This window comes from Carex rostrata, chromosome 4, assembly GCF_964058835.1.
Source record: "Carex rostrata chromosome 4, lpCarRost1.2, whole genome shotgun sequence".
Lineage (NCBI taxonomy): Eukaryota > Viridiplantae > Streptophyta > Magnoliopsida > Poales > Cyperaceae > Carex > Carex rostrata.
In genome coordinates, this window is record NC_135921.1 from 11,663,209 (window position 1) to 11,680,136 (window position 16,928).

The 16,928-nt window shown below is 33.1% G+C and overlaps 1 protein-coding gene across 3 annotated transcripts; it reads left to right on the plus strand.

The window, feature by feature from the left end:
* The first annotated feature begins 1,213 nt into the window (after positions 1-1,213).
* On the plus strand, positions 1,214-8,879 carry LOC144553372 (Leucine-rich receptor-like protein kinase family protein). 3 transcript variants are annotated; one of them, XM_078301502.1, is made up of 27 exons: positions 1,214-1,597; positions 2,104-2,239; positions 2,332-2,403; positions 2,511-2,582; positions 2,674-2,745; positions 2,831-2,902; positions 2,994-3,065; positions 3,149-3,220; positions 3,323-3,394; positions 3,482-3,550; positions 3,636-3,707; positions 3,784-3,855; positions 3,950-4,021; positions 4,128-4,199; positions 4,298-4,369; positions 4,449-4,520; positions 4,599-4,670; positions 4,952-5,023; positions 5,120-5,191; positions 5,284-5,355; positions 5,437-5,505; positions 5,609-5,680; positions 6,017-6,087; positions 6,173-6,301; positions 6,391-6,738; positions 7,102-7,472; positions 8,169-8,879. In XM_078301502.1, the coding sequence occupies exons 1-27, from the start codon at positions 1,513-1,515 to the stop codon at positions 8,529-8,531; spliced, it is 2,937 nt and encodes a 978-aa protein (XP_078157628.1). In that variant the 5' UTR covers positions 1,214-1,512; the 3' UTR covers positions 8,532-8,879. The 3 variants fall into 3 exon arrangements, with proteins under 3 accessions (XP_078157628.1, XP_078157629.1, XP_078157630.1); XM_078301503.1 differs by lacking the exon at positions 3,636-3,707 and having other exon boundaries at positions 1,217-1,597; positions 3,739-3,855; XM_078301504.1 differs by lacking the exon at positions 2,104-2,239 and having other exon boundaries at positions 1,471-1,597.
* The last annotated feature ends 8,049 nt before the right edge of the window (positions 8,880-16,928 follow it).

Consider the following 16,928-nt stretch of genomic DNA (forward strand, 5'->3'; position numbering starts at 1 on the left):
AAAATGTTTGGTGAGCACAACTCTAAAAGCATATCGGATTGATTTCAAACAGAAAATTCAAACCGTTGAAATCCATGTACTTAATGAGTGATGCATGTAAATGAAATTTTTTTAAAGTTTCGAATTCGTTTGCTACAAGGTTAAGAAGTCAGAAAAACGATAAAAATGAATATATAAAACAATTTATAAAATAGCTTATAAAATGTTCATTCCATTGACCACTTGACCTTGTTGCAAATGAATTCGAAACTTTCGAAATTTTGCATTTACATGCATCACTTATGAAGTACATGGATTTGAACGGTTTGAATTTGTTGTTTACAGCTGATTCGATATACTTTTAGAGTTGTGCTCACCAAACTTTCTTGATGAGCATGTCAAAGCGTAGCTTTGCTCCAAATGCTATATCTTACTAATATAATTCTTACACAAGTTTTTTTTACATAAACCTACCATAGTCACTGATTTTTTATTAACATTATAAATTTTAATCAATCAAATAAGAAATAAGACAAAAAGATAAGTTAAATTTATTTTCTCTCATTAATTATCTAAACACGAAGAGATTAAATATGTTAATCTTCCTTTTATTTCATTTCATTTCTTTCGGCCCTGTTCGGCCATTCACTGTTCTTGTGGGAAAAAAAAATTCACTCAGGCCTTGTTCAGTAGTCCAATAAGGAATAAGAATGGGAATAAGAATAAAAAGTTTTGAACTGAAAGTTACTGTTCACGTGGGGAAAAAAATTAAGTCTGAGTGAATTTTTTTTCCCCACGTGAAGAGTAACTTTTTTTTTACTACCGAACAAAGTCTCAAAATAATTTTTTTTTTTCCACGTGCACAATGTTTCAGCCATTTAAATTGAATCTGTTCTCGCTCCCGTTCCCACCTGGCAGCCGGACAGGGCCTTCTATTTTTCACCCCCGTTGCTTTCTATATTCTCCGTTCAAACACGGTGTTAATAGACATTTGAATAAAACTTAAAAAATATAGAAAAAAGGCCAAGCCCATTTTTATATTACTGAGAATAAGATAATTACAATTTACAAACAAGGGCTTAAGTAGATATCTTCAATCTTGTTTCATTGTTTGTAATCTTCTTTAATTAATGACAAATCAATTAGATGTACGGGTTTCAATAAAAAAAGAAGAAAGAATTCGATTTTCAGCGCGAGAGAATTAAACAGGTATACAAATAAATGTATTCGTTTAGCATATTTACTGGAGAGAGAGAGAGACGCTGCCATTTTGATGTGACAGGTCAGGCTACCTCTTCGCTCTCCTCTCTCCTCTCTCCTCTCTCGGCACAAAACTTCTCTCTCCACCTCTACTCACATAGGCGCAGACAGTGAGAGTGAGTACACTGGGAAACGGGCTTGGAAAAAATCCTTTTTATCTCTTTCTCTTTCTCTCCTCCTCCTCTTCTCTTCCATCGTCCCTTTCAAGTCCACATCAAACATTGAATGGGTTTTAGTTCTACATCTCGAGGCTTCTAACAGAGCTTAGCCACCATGGCTAGCTTCTGTCAAGCTCTTCTCACCCTCTCTCTGCTCTCTTCCTGTCTGTGCCTCTGCTTCTCTGCTCCTTCCAACGATGGTAAGCTTACCTTCCAAACAATGTACCTACCTTTCAAACAGGGATTTGTTCGTTTTTTTTCTTTTACTCATCTTTTGACGCTCTATGGGGTATCCTTCTTCCAAAGTTGAAATCTTTTGAAAAAAATGAACTCGCGGGATCTCTGTTCGATTTGTCTTCTTTCAGGGTTTTGTTAGGCATGAAAGCTCATAAAAGTCAGGAGAGTTGTATTTTTTTTGTGGTTAGTTTTGCTGAGATGGGTGATTAGCACCTGAGCGTGTTTTTAAGGATCAATTTTTTAATGTTGAAATCTCTGGGAAAGGAAGATTAGCTCTGTTATTAATTTAATACCTCAAAAGTACACCTTTTTGGCAATGTAGTTCCTTGTCTGTTTTTTTTATCCCCTTATTTTTATATTAACATAGTACCTTCTATTCTCTAATCCTTAGATAATCATATTAAATATATCTTTAAACCACACGCTGCATTTTGGGTTTGTTTCTGATTTCTCCTTCTCTTTCTTTCAGGAGCAATCTTGCTAGAGATTAAAAAGTCATTTCGAAATGTGGATAATATTTTGTATGATTGGAGCGAATCCTCTTCAGACTACTGTTCATGGAGAGGTGTCATTTGTGACAATGTGACCTTTGGTGTGGCGGCCTTGTAAGTTGTCATTATTTAGATGCATGCTCCTCTATTTGTCTTTTATTTATTTTTTGGTTTGTTTTCTTACAATAATAAACTTTCAAATGTAGAAATTTATCGGGCTTGAATCTCGATGGAGAGATTTCGCCGGCAATAGGAAGTTTGAAGGGCCTTCAATCAATGTATAACATTCTCTTAGTTGCGCAGCGGTTGTATATTTCATACACCCTAAATATATATTTGCAGTTATTTAATCTTTCTAATTTTTATTTGTAATGCATTTTTGCAGTGATTTGAAGTTGAACCGTCTATCGGGTCAGATCCCAGATGAGATAGGTGACTGCTCATCACTTAATACCCTGTAAGTTTATTTAATTAATTTTAATTTGCTTAAAACTAATATGTTTAAATGATCTCAAGTTCTCACCTGACACTTTTTTTTGCTGTTCCAGTGATTTATCCTTCAACAATATATATGGCGACATACCGTTCTCTATCTCTAAACTCAAGCAATTAGAGACACTGTATGGTCTCTCAAACAAAATCTCGATCAAATAAACAAATTTTTGTTTGTGTGACATTTTTATTCTAATTTACATTTTTTTTAAGGATATTGAAGAACAACCAACTCATTGGGCCGATTCCCTCAACACTATCTCAACTCCCAAATTTAAAGATCTTGTAAGCTATATATATCTCCCCTTCTGATTTATCTATAAACTCGGTTCCTTTTTTCCATGATAGGTACTTAAATTTTTTTTTTTTTTTGCAGGGACTTGGCACAAAACAAACTGAGTGGCGAGATACCTCGCCTTATATATTGGAATGAAGTTTTGCAGTACATGTTAGTAGCCATTGGTTCACAAATTTCAATTGTGTTACAATATAAGACAAAGAAATATTAATTGTTTCTGATTTTTCAATTAGGGGTTTGCGTGGCAATCGATTGGAGGGTTCTCTCTCTCCTGACATGTGCCAATTAACCGGGCTTTGGTATTTGTAAGTTCATACTTCCCTCGACTTATCTTTACACTCAATTTAGGCATCAATGGAAAGTTATAACACCGATTTAGGCATTAATGAAAAGTTTTCCTTTTGCAGTGATGTGAGAAATAACAGCTTGACTGGTACTATTCCGGAGACCATTGGCAACTGCACTAGCTTCCAAGTCTTGTATGCGTATTACTAGTGCAATGTCATTCTATCTTATTTTTTAACATCTACTAGATAGTTTTTATTGAATGAGTTTGCTTTTGGTAGGGATTTGTCATATAATCAGTTCACCGGAGAAATTCCCTTCAATATCGGGTTCCTTCAAGTAGCTACATTGTATGTACTTTTTCAGATCCAGTGTTTTTTTTTTGTCTTGGCTTGGTACATGCGTGCTTATTTATTTGCCACAAATTTTTATTAGGTCTTTGCAAGGGAACAAGTTTATCGGTCCGATTCCACCTGTGATCGGTCTCATGCAAGCACTCGCTGTACTGTAAGTTTTTCTAAATACAATTTCTTTATAGATGTGCCTCAAAGTCGATTTCTAATATATATTCTATATTGTACAGGGATTTGAGTTGTAACCAACTGACGGGCCCCATCCCTCCGATATTAGGCAACTTAACATACACCGAGAAACTGTAAGCGTATGCTTCAATTGATTCTGTTATTTTCCAAATTAAATATTTTGGGTACTGAAGTTTATATATTGATAGTATGATTTTGGTTCTCTAGATATTTGCAAGCGAACAAATTGACTGGACCAATACCTCCTGAGCTTGGCAGCATGTCGAGGCTTCACTATCTGTACGTACTCACATATTAAAAAAAATACATATTTTATTTAAAATTTTAAACCGCCACACAACAATTATTATTTTATTTTTATTTTGTTCAATCGATGAATCTGTAGGGAATTAAATGAAAATCAGCTGACTGGACACATCCCACCTGAGCTTGGAAAACTAACTGACTTGTTTGACTTGTATGTCTCTTTATTACATGTTTCTTTTTACATAAAAATAATGTTTTGCTTTTGCTTTCGATGATGTACAAGTAATAATTTCGTTTTCACTTGCACAGGAACCTTGCAAACAACTTCTTTGAAGGTCCTATACCTGATAATCTGAGTTCTTGTGAAAATCTGAATAGCTTGTAAGATAATTTTTCGCTTATTTTTTTACCTCTTGTCCCTATTTGCTATTATTTGCTTATATTTATGTCCTTTTTTCAGTAATGTTCATGGAAATAAGTTGAATGGCACAATACCTCGTTCCTTTAAAATGCTCGAGAGCATGACTTATCTGTAAGTATTTCCTTCTAAGCAATGAAAAGGTATATCTTTTATTTTGTCAATCTTTTGGATGACATTTTTTTTGTGTAGGAATCTTTCATCGAACAACCTAAACGGACCTATTCCTATTGAGCTATCTAAAATAAACAATTTGGATACTCTGTAAGTAAACATGCTCTACTGGTAAATTATATTTGTTTTTTTTTTAGGACAATAAAGGTGCTGTGTTCTCTCCTAATTGGAGTTATGGGGAACCTTTTCTATAAATAAACAGATATTCATAGTCTGGAAAAAAAAATTAGAGTAAAAGGAAATACAAAGATTACATCAAGATCAAGAGATTTGTGATTTTAACTCAAATACGTGTAAGTTACTCAGGATGTTACTCTAGAAGTATTTAAATATATTTTTGTTCGACTAATTTTTAATATATTGTTTTGTAGGGATATTTCGTCGAACAAGATTGTGGGACCCATTCCATCCTCTATCGGTGGTCTAGAGCATCTCTTAAAATTGTACATGTTCTATGCAATTTTGTTATTTTGTTTTTAATTTCGTATCCTTTCTTTTTAAGTTATATTGACATGTAATAATTTGAATTTTTTTATCAGAAACTTAAGCAACAACCTTCTTGTTGGATACATCCCCGGTGAATTTGGAAATTTGAGAAGTATTATGGAAATGTAAGAACCCTGCAAACAACGATACTTTTGTAAAAATCAATTTTGTGCCTTTTAAATTTATTATATTTTTCTTAACTTTTTTTCTCTACCAGTGATATGTCCAGTAACCGCCTCTTAGGCCTTATACCCGAAGAACTCGGCATGCTCCAAAATCTAAATTTGCTGTGAGTTCAATTTCATTGTAATTTAAAATAAAAATATCATTTATTGGTGTGTTTCCCCTTATACCGCTTTATCTTTTGTAGAAATTTAGAAAATAATAATTTGTCGGGTGATATTGCATCTCTCACCAACTGCTTCAGCCTCTCTGTTTTGTAAGCAATCTAACGGCACCTTTTAATTTCTTCTTTATTATATATTTATTATTTCTAATTGCATGTTTTAACTTATCTCATATAATGTATGTGATATAAACAGGAATGTGTCGTATAACAACTTAGACGGTGTTGTACCCACTGAAAATAACTTCACGAGATTCACACCCGACAGGTAAACCTATATTGAATTTTATTTATATATGCTATTCAATTATTGTTTTACTTCTACTTGCTTTTATCAAAGTATAAATCAGTTTTGATAATGTAATAGGTTATTAAATAGAATTATATTTCAGTTTACTTAATTAAAATTAATTAGCAACAAATACTTATTTTAAATTACAAATTAATTGAATTATTTTTTTATTAATCTGTTTTAAGAAGTTATCTTGATATTATTTTATCAGTTCATTACTTTTGCTTTATAATAATATTATAACTGAGCAATTAGTATCTTTTAAAATGCAAATATATCATTTATTAACAAATACAGTTCTTTTGGTTTCAGTTTCTTGGGTAACCCTAGTCTCTGCGGCTACTGGATTAGTTCTTGCAAAACGTCTCATGCACCCCCAAGAGGTTATATTTTATTATATGTGATATTACAACTATAAAATCTTTGTCGGTTATTGCATGTCGAACTGATGAGTTTCCATTAACACAGTTACAATCTCCAAAGCGGCGATTCTTGGAATTGCACTCGGTGCACTCGTGATACTTCTCATGATCTTAGTTGCTGTGTGTAGGCCCCACAATCCCCCTGTTTTTAAAGATGTCTCCATAAGCAAGCCTGGTAAGTTGGTAATAATTCTTGTTAAGAACAACAACAATAATTACTTCTTTAACTCGTTTTGTATTATAACTGGACTTGTTTCACTGTAGTGAACAATGTAAATCCGAAGCTGGTTATACTTCACATGAATATGGCGCTGCATGTTTACGAAGACATAATGCGTATGACTGAGAACTTGAGCGAAAAGTATATAATTGGGTACGGCGCATCAAGCACTGTTTACAAGTGTGTGCTGAAGAATTGCAAGCCAGTGGCAATAAAGAGACTTTATGCGCACTACCCGCAAAGCATCAAAGAGTTTGAGACCGAGTTAGAGACCGTCGGAAGCATCAAACATAGAAATTTGGTCAGTCTACAAGGATACTCTTTGTCACCAGCTGGCAATCTGTTGTTCTATGATTACATGGAGAACGGAAGCCTCTGGGATCTTTTGCATGGTACGTTTTTTCTCTGACAATTTGTTCTTACCGAATAAATAATCTAGTAAATGATAGTATTGGATTTAAATATGCAACTACACAAACAGGGTTGTGCTATACATCATGGAGTCAACTTTCTCTTTCTATTATTCTATATTATTATTATATAAACTATCATTTTGATCAATGATTTCTTATTACTCAACAAGTCAGGTAAAAATTAGTTCAAATTAGTGAACTAATAACCAACTGCACCAAACACTATTTTTTTTACAGAGTCAAAATTCGCTTATGCTCAAACACTATTTTATTTGAAATTTTTTTTTCCAATCAGTTTAGGGAAAAACCATAACAAGCAGCTATCTCTTATTTTAAAAATAGGTCCTTCGCAAAAGAAAAAGCTCGACTGGGAGTCCCGCTTGAAAATTGCCTTGGGAGCTGCGCAGGGTCTTGCGTATTTACACCATGACTGTAGTCCCCGTATAATACATCGAGACGTCAAATCCTCAAATATCCTTTTAGACAGAGACTATGAAGCGCATTTAACCGACTTTGGCATAGCAAAGAGTCTCTGTGTATCAAAAACTCATACCTCAACCTATGTCATGGGAACAATTGGTTACATAGACCCGGAGTACGCACGCACCTCTAGACTCAACGAGAAATCTGACGTGTATAGTTACGGCATTGTGTTGTTGGAGTTGGTTACTGGACGAAAACCGGTTGATAATGAATCCAATCTGCACCACTTGGTACGTTGTTTTATCCTTTTTCTGTTCCTTTAAAAAAGTCAAATCTAAAAAAAAAAAAAGGAATCGGTGTATTGATTACATTCCAAAGCCTTATATTCTAACATCTCCATATGTTAAAGCACTTTTTGTACCAATATCTATCATTTGTTCATTACTGTTCAATGTGATCCATTCGGACTTTTCTTTTTGGTTCTGTCGGTTAGTAGGATACTCAACAAGGTTTGATTTATAAGATATAACCCTACTAAGCACCATAATCAACCTTTTGAACTACCAATAATACCTCAATGATAATCACATTACTCATATGCACTTATTAGGTGCCATCCAAATCCTTCATGGGTCCCATAAACTGAATCCATCATGTGTTAGATGTACTGTGTGCATCTCTCTCTCTCTCTCTCTAAAAGCACAGCCATAATGTGCCCTATGTTTCATAAAGCCTGTCCTTGTTGTCTCTCTCTCTCTTTGATCCCAATAATGTATGGTCATGTAGCATATACCCCATCATGCCATCATGACCCCTTGAAATAGAATTTTTTACAACTACTTGTCCCAATTTCAAAATACTGTTGCCATTCATTGATGCTTTTCAATGCCTTGCATAATACCGTCCTTGAAATTATTGACCTGTTTCAACCGTCTAATTACAGAAAACATATTTTAAATTATGATTTTTTTTTAAAAATTTGACAGATACTTTCCAAGGCCACTACCAACGCAGTAATGGAAACCGTACATCCTGACATAACTGCCACGTGCAAAGACCTCGGTGAGGTAAAAAAGGTCTTTCAACTAGCGTTGCTTTGCTTGAAACAGCAACCGACGGATCGGCCTACAATGCATGAAGTGGTGCGGGTACTGGACTGCCTTATCCAGCCGGTACTGCCCACTAAACCATTTCAAACCGGCACACCACAAGTTGTTCCTAGTTATATAGATGAGTATGCAAATCTAAGAAACAATGGTGCTCTTACATGCGACACGTCAACAAGCTGTTCATCGGATGCGCAGTTGTTCATCAAGTTCGGGGAGGTTATTTCACAAAACACTGAGTAATGGATTCACCAATGTTAAATCAGATCATCAAATTATCAAAATAGGGTGGTTGGTCACTGTAAAAATGTTATCTTTTTTGTTGGGTGTGGTTTTTTTATTTTTAGTATTTAGCTGGCTATTTTGAAGCTCATTGTAATCATGTGAACTGAATTGATTAGATTTTTGGTAGTATATCAGAGGAGGGGAGGGGTACAAGAGGGAGTGGGTTGGAGTTGATGTGGACCCACTAAACTAGGGTCTGCTTGAGGGCTTGTTTGTAAAAATATGGTACTATTATCTGTGCCTTTTTGGATGTAACAGAATAGGTAGGACAATGCAGATTTTGCCCCTCCAGTTATTTCAGATAAATGGAGACTGTTCACTTTATAGGATTTTAGTAAATGCCATGACTTGATGAAAAGTTAAAGAAATATAATTTATGTTCTTAGACCTATTTTTAATTCTTGGAGCAGTTCAATGCAAATGTATTTTTGCATGTGCATGTATGAGATATAATAACACTTTACGCCTCATCATTTTAAATATATTTATTACCAGATAATGACACATTATCCTCTTGTGAAATGGAGAGGTGATGGTTGAAAGAGAGGTGTCATGTGGTTTGTACGAGAGCAGTAAATTATTCACTGAATTGCTTAGCTGTGATTCTGAGCAGCCAATGTGATGTGGGGCCAACTTCCAAAAGAAAAAAAAATGTGGTAGGGGACCGGTGATGATTGATTAGGGTTTTGTGGTCCTGAAAAGTGGGCCCATGTGATTTATGGGCTTGTTGGAACTTGGAGAAAAGGTGCTGTGTTCTCTTCTAATTGGAGTTATGGGGAAGCTTTCTTTCTTTGGTTTTAAATTTAGCATCTTTTTCTTTTGCTAACTTTTCTTTTTCATGATATATATGAGGCAAATTCCTCTTATAGAGGCAAAATAGGTATGAGGTCTGTTAGTTTCTTTTGAGCATATGATGAAGGTAAATTTAAAATTATCTGCAACTATCTGAAATGTTACTTTTGTTTTGCAAAATATCTGAAATTTTCCAATTACAATATTTGTAAGTTACAACATCTTACATCAATTTGATTTTGCGATTTTAAAATTTTAAACAGTTAATTCAAACTGTTCAACATGATATCTATATTAAAATGTGCTTAGAGATAAAATTTTACATTTTTTTGAATTTTTTACTATTTATTAAGTATTTTATAAAACGGTTGTTTTTAGACAATTTTAGACCACTAAAAAATAATAATTTTATAAAATACTTAATAAATAGTAAAAAATTAAAAAAAAATGTAAAATTTTATCTCCAAACACATTTTAATATAGATACCATGTTGAATGGTTGGAATCGATTGTTTAGACTTTAAAAATCACGAAACCGAATTGTTGTAAGATATTGTAACTTACAAATGTTTTAAGTGAATCTCTCCTCGAAATATAAACGATCGTTATTAAAAAATTATGTCTCTATTAGAGTATGATCGGTTGTCATATAATTATGCCGAATGATATTTTACAGGTATGAAAACCACAAATTAATTTGGGTAAGGCTAAGGTACTATAGGTTACATAGAGACCTACGGTACTATGGTTTAATATTTGAATTTTCAAAATTCAAACGGTCGATCCGAACTGTTCCTCTTGTTCTCCATATTAATATGTGTTTGGAGACCAAATTTTACATTTTTTGGAAATTTTGTACTATTTTTTTAGATAGGTAGAAAATCAAATATCTGAATGGTGCAGAATTTTTTAGATCAACTGATTTTCTACCTATCTAAAAAAATAGTACAAAATTTCCAAAAAATGTAAAATTTGGTCTCCAAACACATATTAATATGGAGAACAAGAGGAACAGTTCGGATCGACCGTTTGAATTTTGAAAACTCAAATATTGAGTCGTAGCACCGTAAGTCTCTATGCAACCCATAGCACCTTAGCCTTACCCAATTAATTTACAAGAAGTCAAGAACCCATAGTCATAAATATGAACATGAATGGTTATAAAAATTTGTTGAAATGCTATTTGGATATACTGTGAGAATAGTCATGGTAAATATTGGTTTGAGAAAATATATTCATGAGAAATGGAGGCAAAGATTTAAGTTGTGGACATAAGTCTATATATGACGTCGATAATGATATCATTATCTATATCATCTATAAGTATCTATGTATTTCATATTTCATAAATTAAAAATTAACATTGATTGTCTTTAAATATTAAAATAAAAAATTTGCAACTGTGGTGCTTTTCCCAACTGCTGTGAATTTTTTGTTATTTTGTACTTTTAAAAAAAAAATAGCATGCGCAGATTTTGAGGTAAATGTAATTGACTTGCGGTTTTATATTTCGGATCTGTAATTTTGTACATGTTAACCAGAAAAAGATTGTAACCCCAAAAGGAAGAAAAAACATATCCCCATGAACAAAATTTGAGCCTTACAAAAAATTATAGGGACTGGTAAAAAATGCCTGTTTCATTGCACTCGGTGAAAAAACTACTGGTAAAAAATGTCTGTTTTATACAGGGACTGGTACCTGATCCCTGTCGGAAAATCTCAACCGGAATCTACGTAAAAGATACTTGATTTGATCGTATAGATCATGTCTGGTTCCTGGTCATTATTGGACAAATCTCAGTCGTTGATAAGATAAGATATTTTACAATTAACGAACTAGATAAGAAGCTGGCATTTCAGAACCATTGAAGAAAAGAAGTCAGTTTACATTCTAAATAGGGGGGTGTCAACGGGTACGATACGGGTCGGGTGGAGGCATTTTTATAATTCATACCCATGCCCGTTATTGTAACGAAAAAAATTTATACTCTTATCTGTCTTTTCAAATACGGTACGGGTCGGATAAACGGATAAAAAAGGTGTCATTGACATTTCGATTTGTGTTTCAAAACAAGAAAAAAATATTAATGAATACAACTAATTTGTATTATGAAAATTTAATAAAATATAAAACTTTAGTATTATTTATCATGTATCATCTTTACACAAATATATATCTATATATATAATTTTATTTTTAAAAATTATCTTATACGAAAACGGACAAGATAATGAAAAAAAAATCGTTATCCGTACCCAATAAGTTAACGAAAAACATGTTTTCATATGCTATACGGATCGAATAAACAAGTAAAATGGTGCTATTGATATCCCTAATTCTAAATTAATATAACAGATTTTCTTCAGAACAAATATTCGCATTTTTATCTAACGGTCAAATTTTAACGACTTGCACTGTCCGAAACAAAAACGGGTAAAGATATTAACACCGTACTTTCTGCTTCATACAACGCACGAGTTATATAGCGTTGTTTGATTATATTGTCTATCTGCTGCATGAAGTTAAAATTGTATTGTCAATATCTTCACCCATTAAAATTGTATTGTATACGCAGGTGAATTGTGGTAAATTAAAATAATACATCAAATATACTATGCAAAATTCTGAACACTACATCAATTTTGTGTCCAAACAAACAAATAAATAAAATACCATTATAACACGTTGTATGCGTAGATAAATATTATTGACCAATTTGAGCTCAATTTAAAGGCCTAAGAGCATCTACATCCCTGAAACTATTAGAGTTTCTAATCTGACGTGGTAGTTTCTAATTCAGTTTCAGGGATGTGGGAGAGTTTCTTATTTAAAAATTATACAGGAAAGTTTCTTATTAAGAAACTGTTTATAAACTCTATGTTGGCCAAATGATTGGCTCAAATTGTTTCTCCTTTTTAATTTGTTGCTAACAAGATTTAATAGAAACTCTAAAATGAGTTTCAGGGATGTGAAAGTTAGAAACTTTAAAGACTATAATTTCTAAAAACTAGTTAACAGTTATTTAGAAATCCTTTTGAGTTTTAAGGATGTAGATGCTCTAACGTTAGAAGAACATAGTCGGACTTTAAAATTATGGGAGTGAAAAACATGTCGAGATTCATCATATATTTTTTTTTTGCATAGAATGAAATTAATTTAACAGTACTATAATATTTTATTCTTAAATTATAAAGAAAATTATACATAATACAAAATTAAAAATAAAAGTCAATTGACAACATGTATACAATTTATACACATATCCGCCTCTGCCTAAAAATCTGCTATAATAATCTGTTATAAAGTTTAAAAGCCAGAAAGATAGACCAATTATTTATTATTCATAAACTTCTGCTATAATAATAACATTTTTTTTTTGTAAACAAATACTCTAAAATACAATTACAGCATACTGTATGAATATTATGCATACAAAACTGTCGAAATTTTATTTGGAGGGCTCAACTTGTGTTTTAAATTTAGTTGGATCATATTTCACATTTTCAAATCATCCAAACCGATTGTTTTATGTGCAAACAAATAGCTAGAATACAATTACAACATGTAACGTGTCTATTTATATGAATCCATATCCTCTGAGGTAACATAATATTTTTGTTTAGATCTGGACCGTCCGATTAGAATTCAGGTCAATTTAGCTCGAGGTGGAATGTATGTGGCCCTTTAATTTTGTGCAGATGTTGATCGAACGGTCCAGATTTAAACAGAATATTCTGTTACCTTATATCGTGATATGATTTCTATTCATAGTATTAAGCTATTTGAGCCCATTTCAGGAGCCTAGAATTATCAGAACTACAAACAATTTCTAAGTGTATCACTATCACATACATTCATATGATTTTATACGTGCTAAATCAAAAGTTGCATCAAATATATTTAATTAAAATCCGTTGGAATCTATTTGCAGCGTGTAATGTTTGTAACAGGAGTGGTTTTATGGTATTCTTAAAGTTTATCGAGCATCTTTGTGAATTCAATTGTAAAACTCACCAGATTAATTTCAAATGATAATTCTGAATTGTTAATACGGGATTGCGTGTACATATATTCAAAATATTTTAATTTTAGAATTAATTTTATATAGAGTCAAGTGGTAAAAAAATATTCAAAAATAAATGCATTAAAATTAATTTATAAACCTTCTAATTTTGACTGCTTGACTGTATATTAAATAAATTTGAAAGTTTAAAATTTTCAAATATAGACGTATCACTCGTAAGATCGATGAATTTGAACAGTTTAGATTTGTCGTTTAAAGCCAATCCATTAGTTTTAGAGTTGAGTTCACCAAACCTCTTTGTAAACTTAACTCTAAAACCTATCGGATTGACTTCAAACGACGAATCTGAACCGTTGAAATCCATCGACCTTTTCTCAAAAAAAAAAAAAAGGAGCAAATTGGCTTCCATTGGTAAAGAAAAATGATGGTCCGACCAATGAAAAAAGAATGTGACCCTTTACATTGGGCCGTGTGTAAAGTCCAGGCCGAAACAAAAACCAGGCTTAATTCGGCCTTTTTATTTCTTGGGCTCACATAGTCATTTCCCCTCCAAGTTTGAAAGAAAATGATTGATTGGAAAATTTACAAAAAAAAAAATATTATAGTTAAATTAAACTTGAATTCACAAGGCTGTTTACTCGAGCCTTGATAAAAATTTAGGAATTGACTTTTATCCACAGGATTTTAGACAAATTGTATGCAAAATAAAACTAAATCGTCTGATATATGTTAAGATTCATGCAAATATATTTTAAATTGAATAAATTTAAACGGTCCTGTAAATCTAAACCATCCCCACAATTTGACAGCAATCAAACAATTTATACGCAACTTTGAATGAGGTTTTGTCTTGAGCCATTTAAAGGCCCTGCCTATAAAGAAAAAATATAGGCTTTTTGAGGCCTATTGAAAGCCTGTGTCGAAACAAAAAGAGGCTTTATTTCCTTTTTTTATTTATGGCTCATATAATCGACTCTCTTCGTCTGAAGCAAGAATTGCAAATTGAGAAAAGAAAGTGCCTCTGGCGCACGTTACGTGGCTTGACCGGCACGCTCCACGATAACCTGAGACACTGGAATTGTGTGGGGGGTAAAGTCGTAATTTGGCCAGACCACGCTGCGTCAGATTGCGAAGGGTCCGCCTCGTTTGCCGGATGAATTCATAGTGTGGGGGGTAAACTCGTAATTTATGTGTTCCTCTTGTGTTTTTTCTTGAAAGAGCAGCAAAAAGAACTTCTGTTCTTATTCGTTGTTAAAATATTTCGATGACGGAATCAGAGGCGGAAGCATCAAGATTCGTACGGAGAGCTTTAAAAGTCGTGTAGATTAAGTGGGCTCAAATTTTGATGGAGCAGATCCAACAGTTCCGACCGAATTTATTCATATGCACGTTGAGGACACCGGTACGACACTACGACCACTAGTTCAAAACAAAACAGAACAGTTCTAGCTTTTCAACTCTGAATAACAAAGGTAGACAGGTAGTCCTTCAACACAAATGAATTCAAATTCAGTAAAGCAACCCAATCTTTCGGTTTTAAATCTGGACCGTTCAATTTGAATTCACGATAATCTATCCAATGTGGAATGCACACATACTGAGAAATGAATTCAAATCGCAAAACACCCTCAACCGACAAATTTGAATCGGACGGTCCCGATCCAAAACGCAAAGATTGAGTTATTTTAGAGGATCCGGACCCGAACACAAATATCATGAGCAACATTTTTAAAATGCATAAAAACATGCAATTCATATTGAACAAAAAACTCTATTTTTTTTTAGTTCAAAAAATTAGATATATGAAATTAAAGATGTCACGCTCGTGCCATTATTTAATCAATTTTAGATCATACTAGTATCTTTTGCATTTTCTTATTGTTAACTAAAATACTTGTATGAATTTTATTTAATTCGCGACAAGCATTTAGTAACGTCTTAACTTAATTACTAAGGTATCAGGGCAACAACATATAAAATATGGCTAAACGGCTATAGATATATGGTGTCGGAGTAGGTATTTGTCTACCTCTGAATTCGAAAAAAAAATTAAACCCAATACTATTTTATATCTATGCCTACCCCTGAATGGATATAAGACCTGACCCTGAATTAAATTTACGACTGAGTAGAGCAAAATTACATAGAAAAAAAAAGTCAGTTCAAACTGATTCATGAAAAAAAAAGACAATCTGATTCACTACTCCACTTAGAAGAATCGTTGATTCGTTAGGAGAAAGAAGATGTCAACTACTAAGAATATAAATATGTACCATGAGTTGGATCACATGTTATGTCTTACCGTGACCAAATTTGGAACAATAGTCATGGCACGTGAATGGTCAGAACCAGTGTTATAAAAAATGCCCGTTTAGACCGATTAGTCGTTGGCGATGACTAAACCGTCACGGAATTTTTCGACTAATCGACCACATATTGAAAACCATATATGTTAAAGTGAAACGATACCAAGTTGAGAATAATACTAATACTGTTCAAATAATTTAAATATGACCAACACTACTTAATATGAAAGCAATATAAATAAAAAAAATACGATTGTCCCATCATTTTGACGGAGAGCAAAAAAAATGATCCTAATGCCCCTTTCAGCCTTTCTCCACACTCAATCCTGGAAGTATATTTTAATAAGAGACTGGTCATGTAAAACTTTAAATTTCCAAAGGAACTTTATGTATCCGGGAGATTGTTTGAAAGAGGGATAAAGTAAATAGATAAGGGCATAACCGAGAGGAAGATAAAGTAAAGAGATAAGCTTGTAAAACGTGAAATTCCCCAAAACTTTATGGTTTGAATGACACTAAAAACTGCATGTAATCTCATATACAGCTTATACAGGTGCACAATAACATTTCTATACATTTTTTAAAATTACTTTATGTTACATTATGAAGTCAAAGTTAACGGGTCAAAATTTATTAAGGGCCTGTTTGACAGTAATATCGAAATTACTGTTTATATGAGAAAAAAAAAATCACTCAGACTGAATTTTTTTTTTCCACGTGAACAGTAAATTTCAGTTCAAACTTTTCTTATTTCTGTTCCTATTCCCATTCCCATTTCCATTCCCACTGTGCAGCCGAACAGGACCTAAGCCCTTTGCCGTCGGTTTGAATCTTGACCGATGGTAAATGGTGCATTTTTGTAATTGTTTTATTACTATCGGCATGAAGGCAAACCGAAGGTGTTTTGTTTTGATTCCAATTAAAAGGCTAAGCCGGGAGCTGCTCTGTGTTGAGTTAATTTGTCTGCTGCTCTCTTCTCTGTTTAACTAAGCTTTGTTTTCTTTGTATCAATCCACTGGTACACTTAAGAATATTATAGATTAGTGTGTAAGATTGTAAGAGAGTGTGAGTGAGAATGTTATTGGCTTGTTAATTTCCTTGTATCTATAAAGACTCTTTGATTTAGTGAAGTTGCGCCGTGTGCTCCCGTGATTTTTTTCTGCAAGGGTTTCCACGTAAAATCTTGTGCCTCTCTTTTATTTTCTTGTGCTTGATTGCTTGATTGTACTGGT

Coding starts and splice junctions, on each gene's coding strand:
- LOC144553372 (XM_078301502.1), top strand. CDS start 1,513: ATGGCTAGCTTCTGTCAAGCTCTTCTCACCCTCTCTCTGCTCTCTTCC. Junction 3,221..3,322: donor TTAACCGGGCTTTGGTATTT/GTAAGTTCATAC, acceptor TTCCTTTTGCAG/TGATGTGAGAAATAACAGCT. Junction 5,681..6,016: donor ACGAGATTCACACCCGACAG/GTAAACCTATAT, acceptor TTTTGGTTTCAG/TTTCTTGGGTAACCCTAGTC.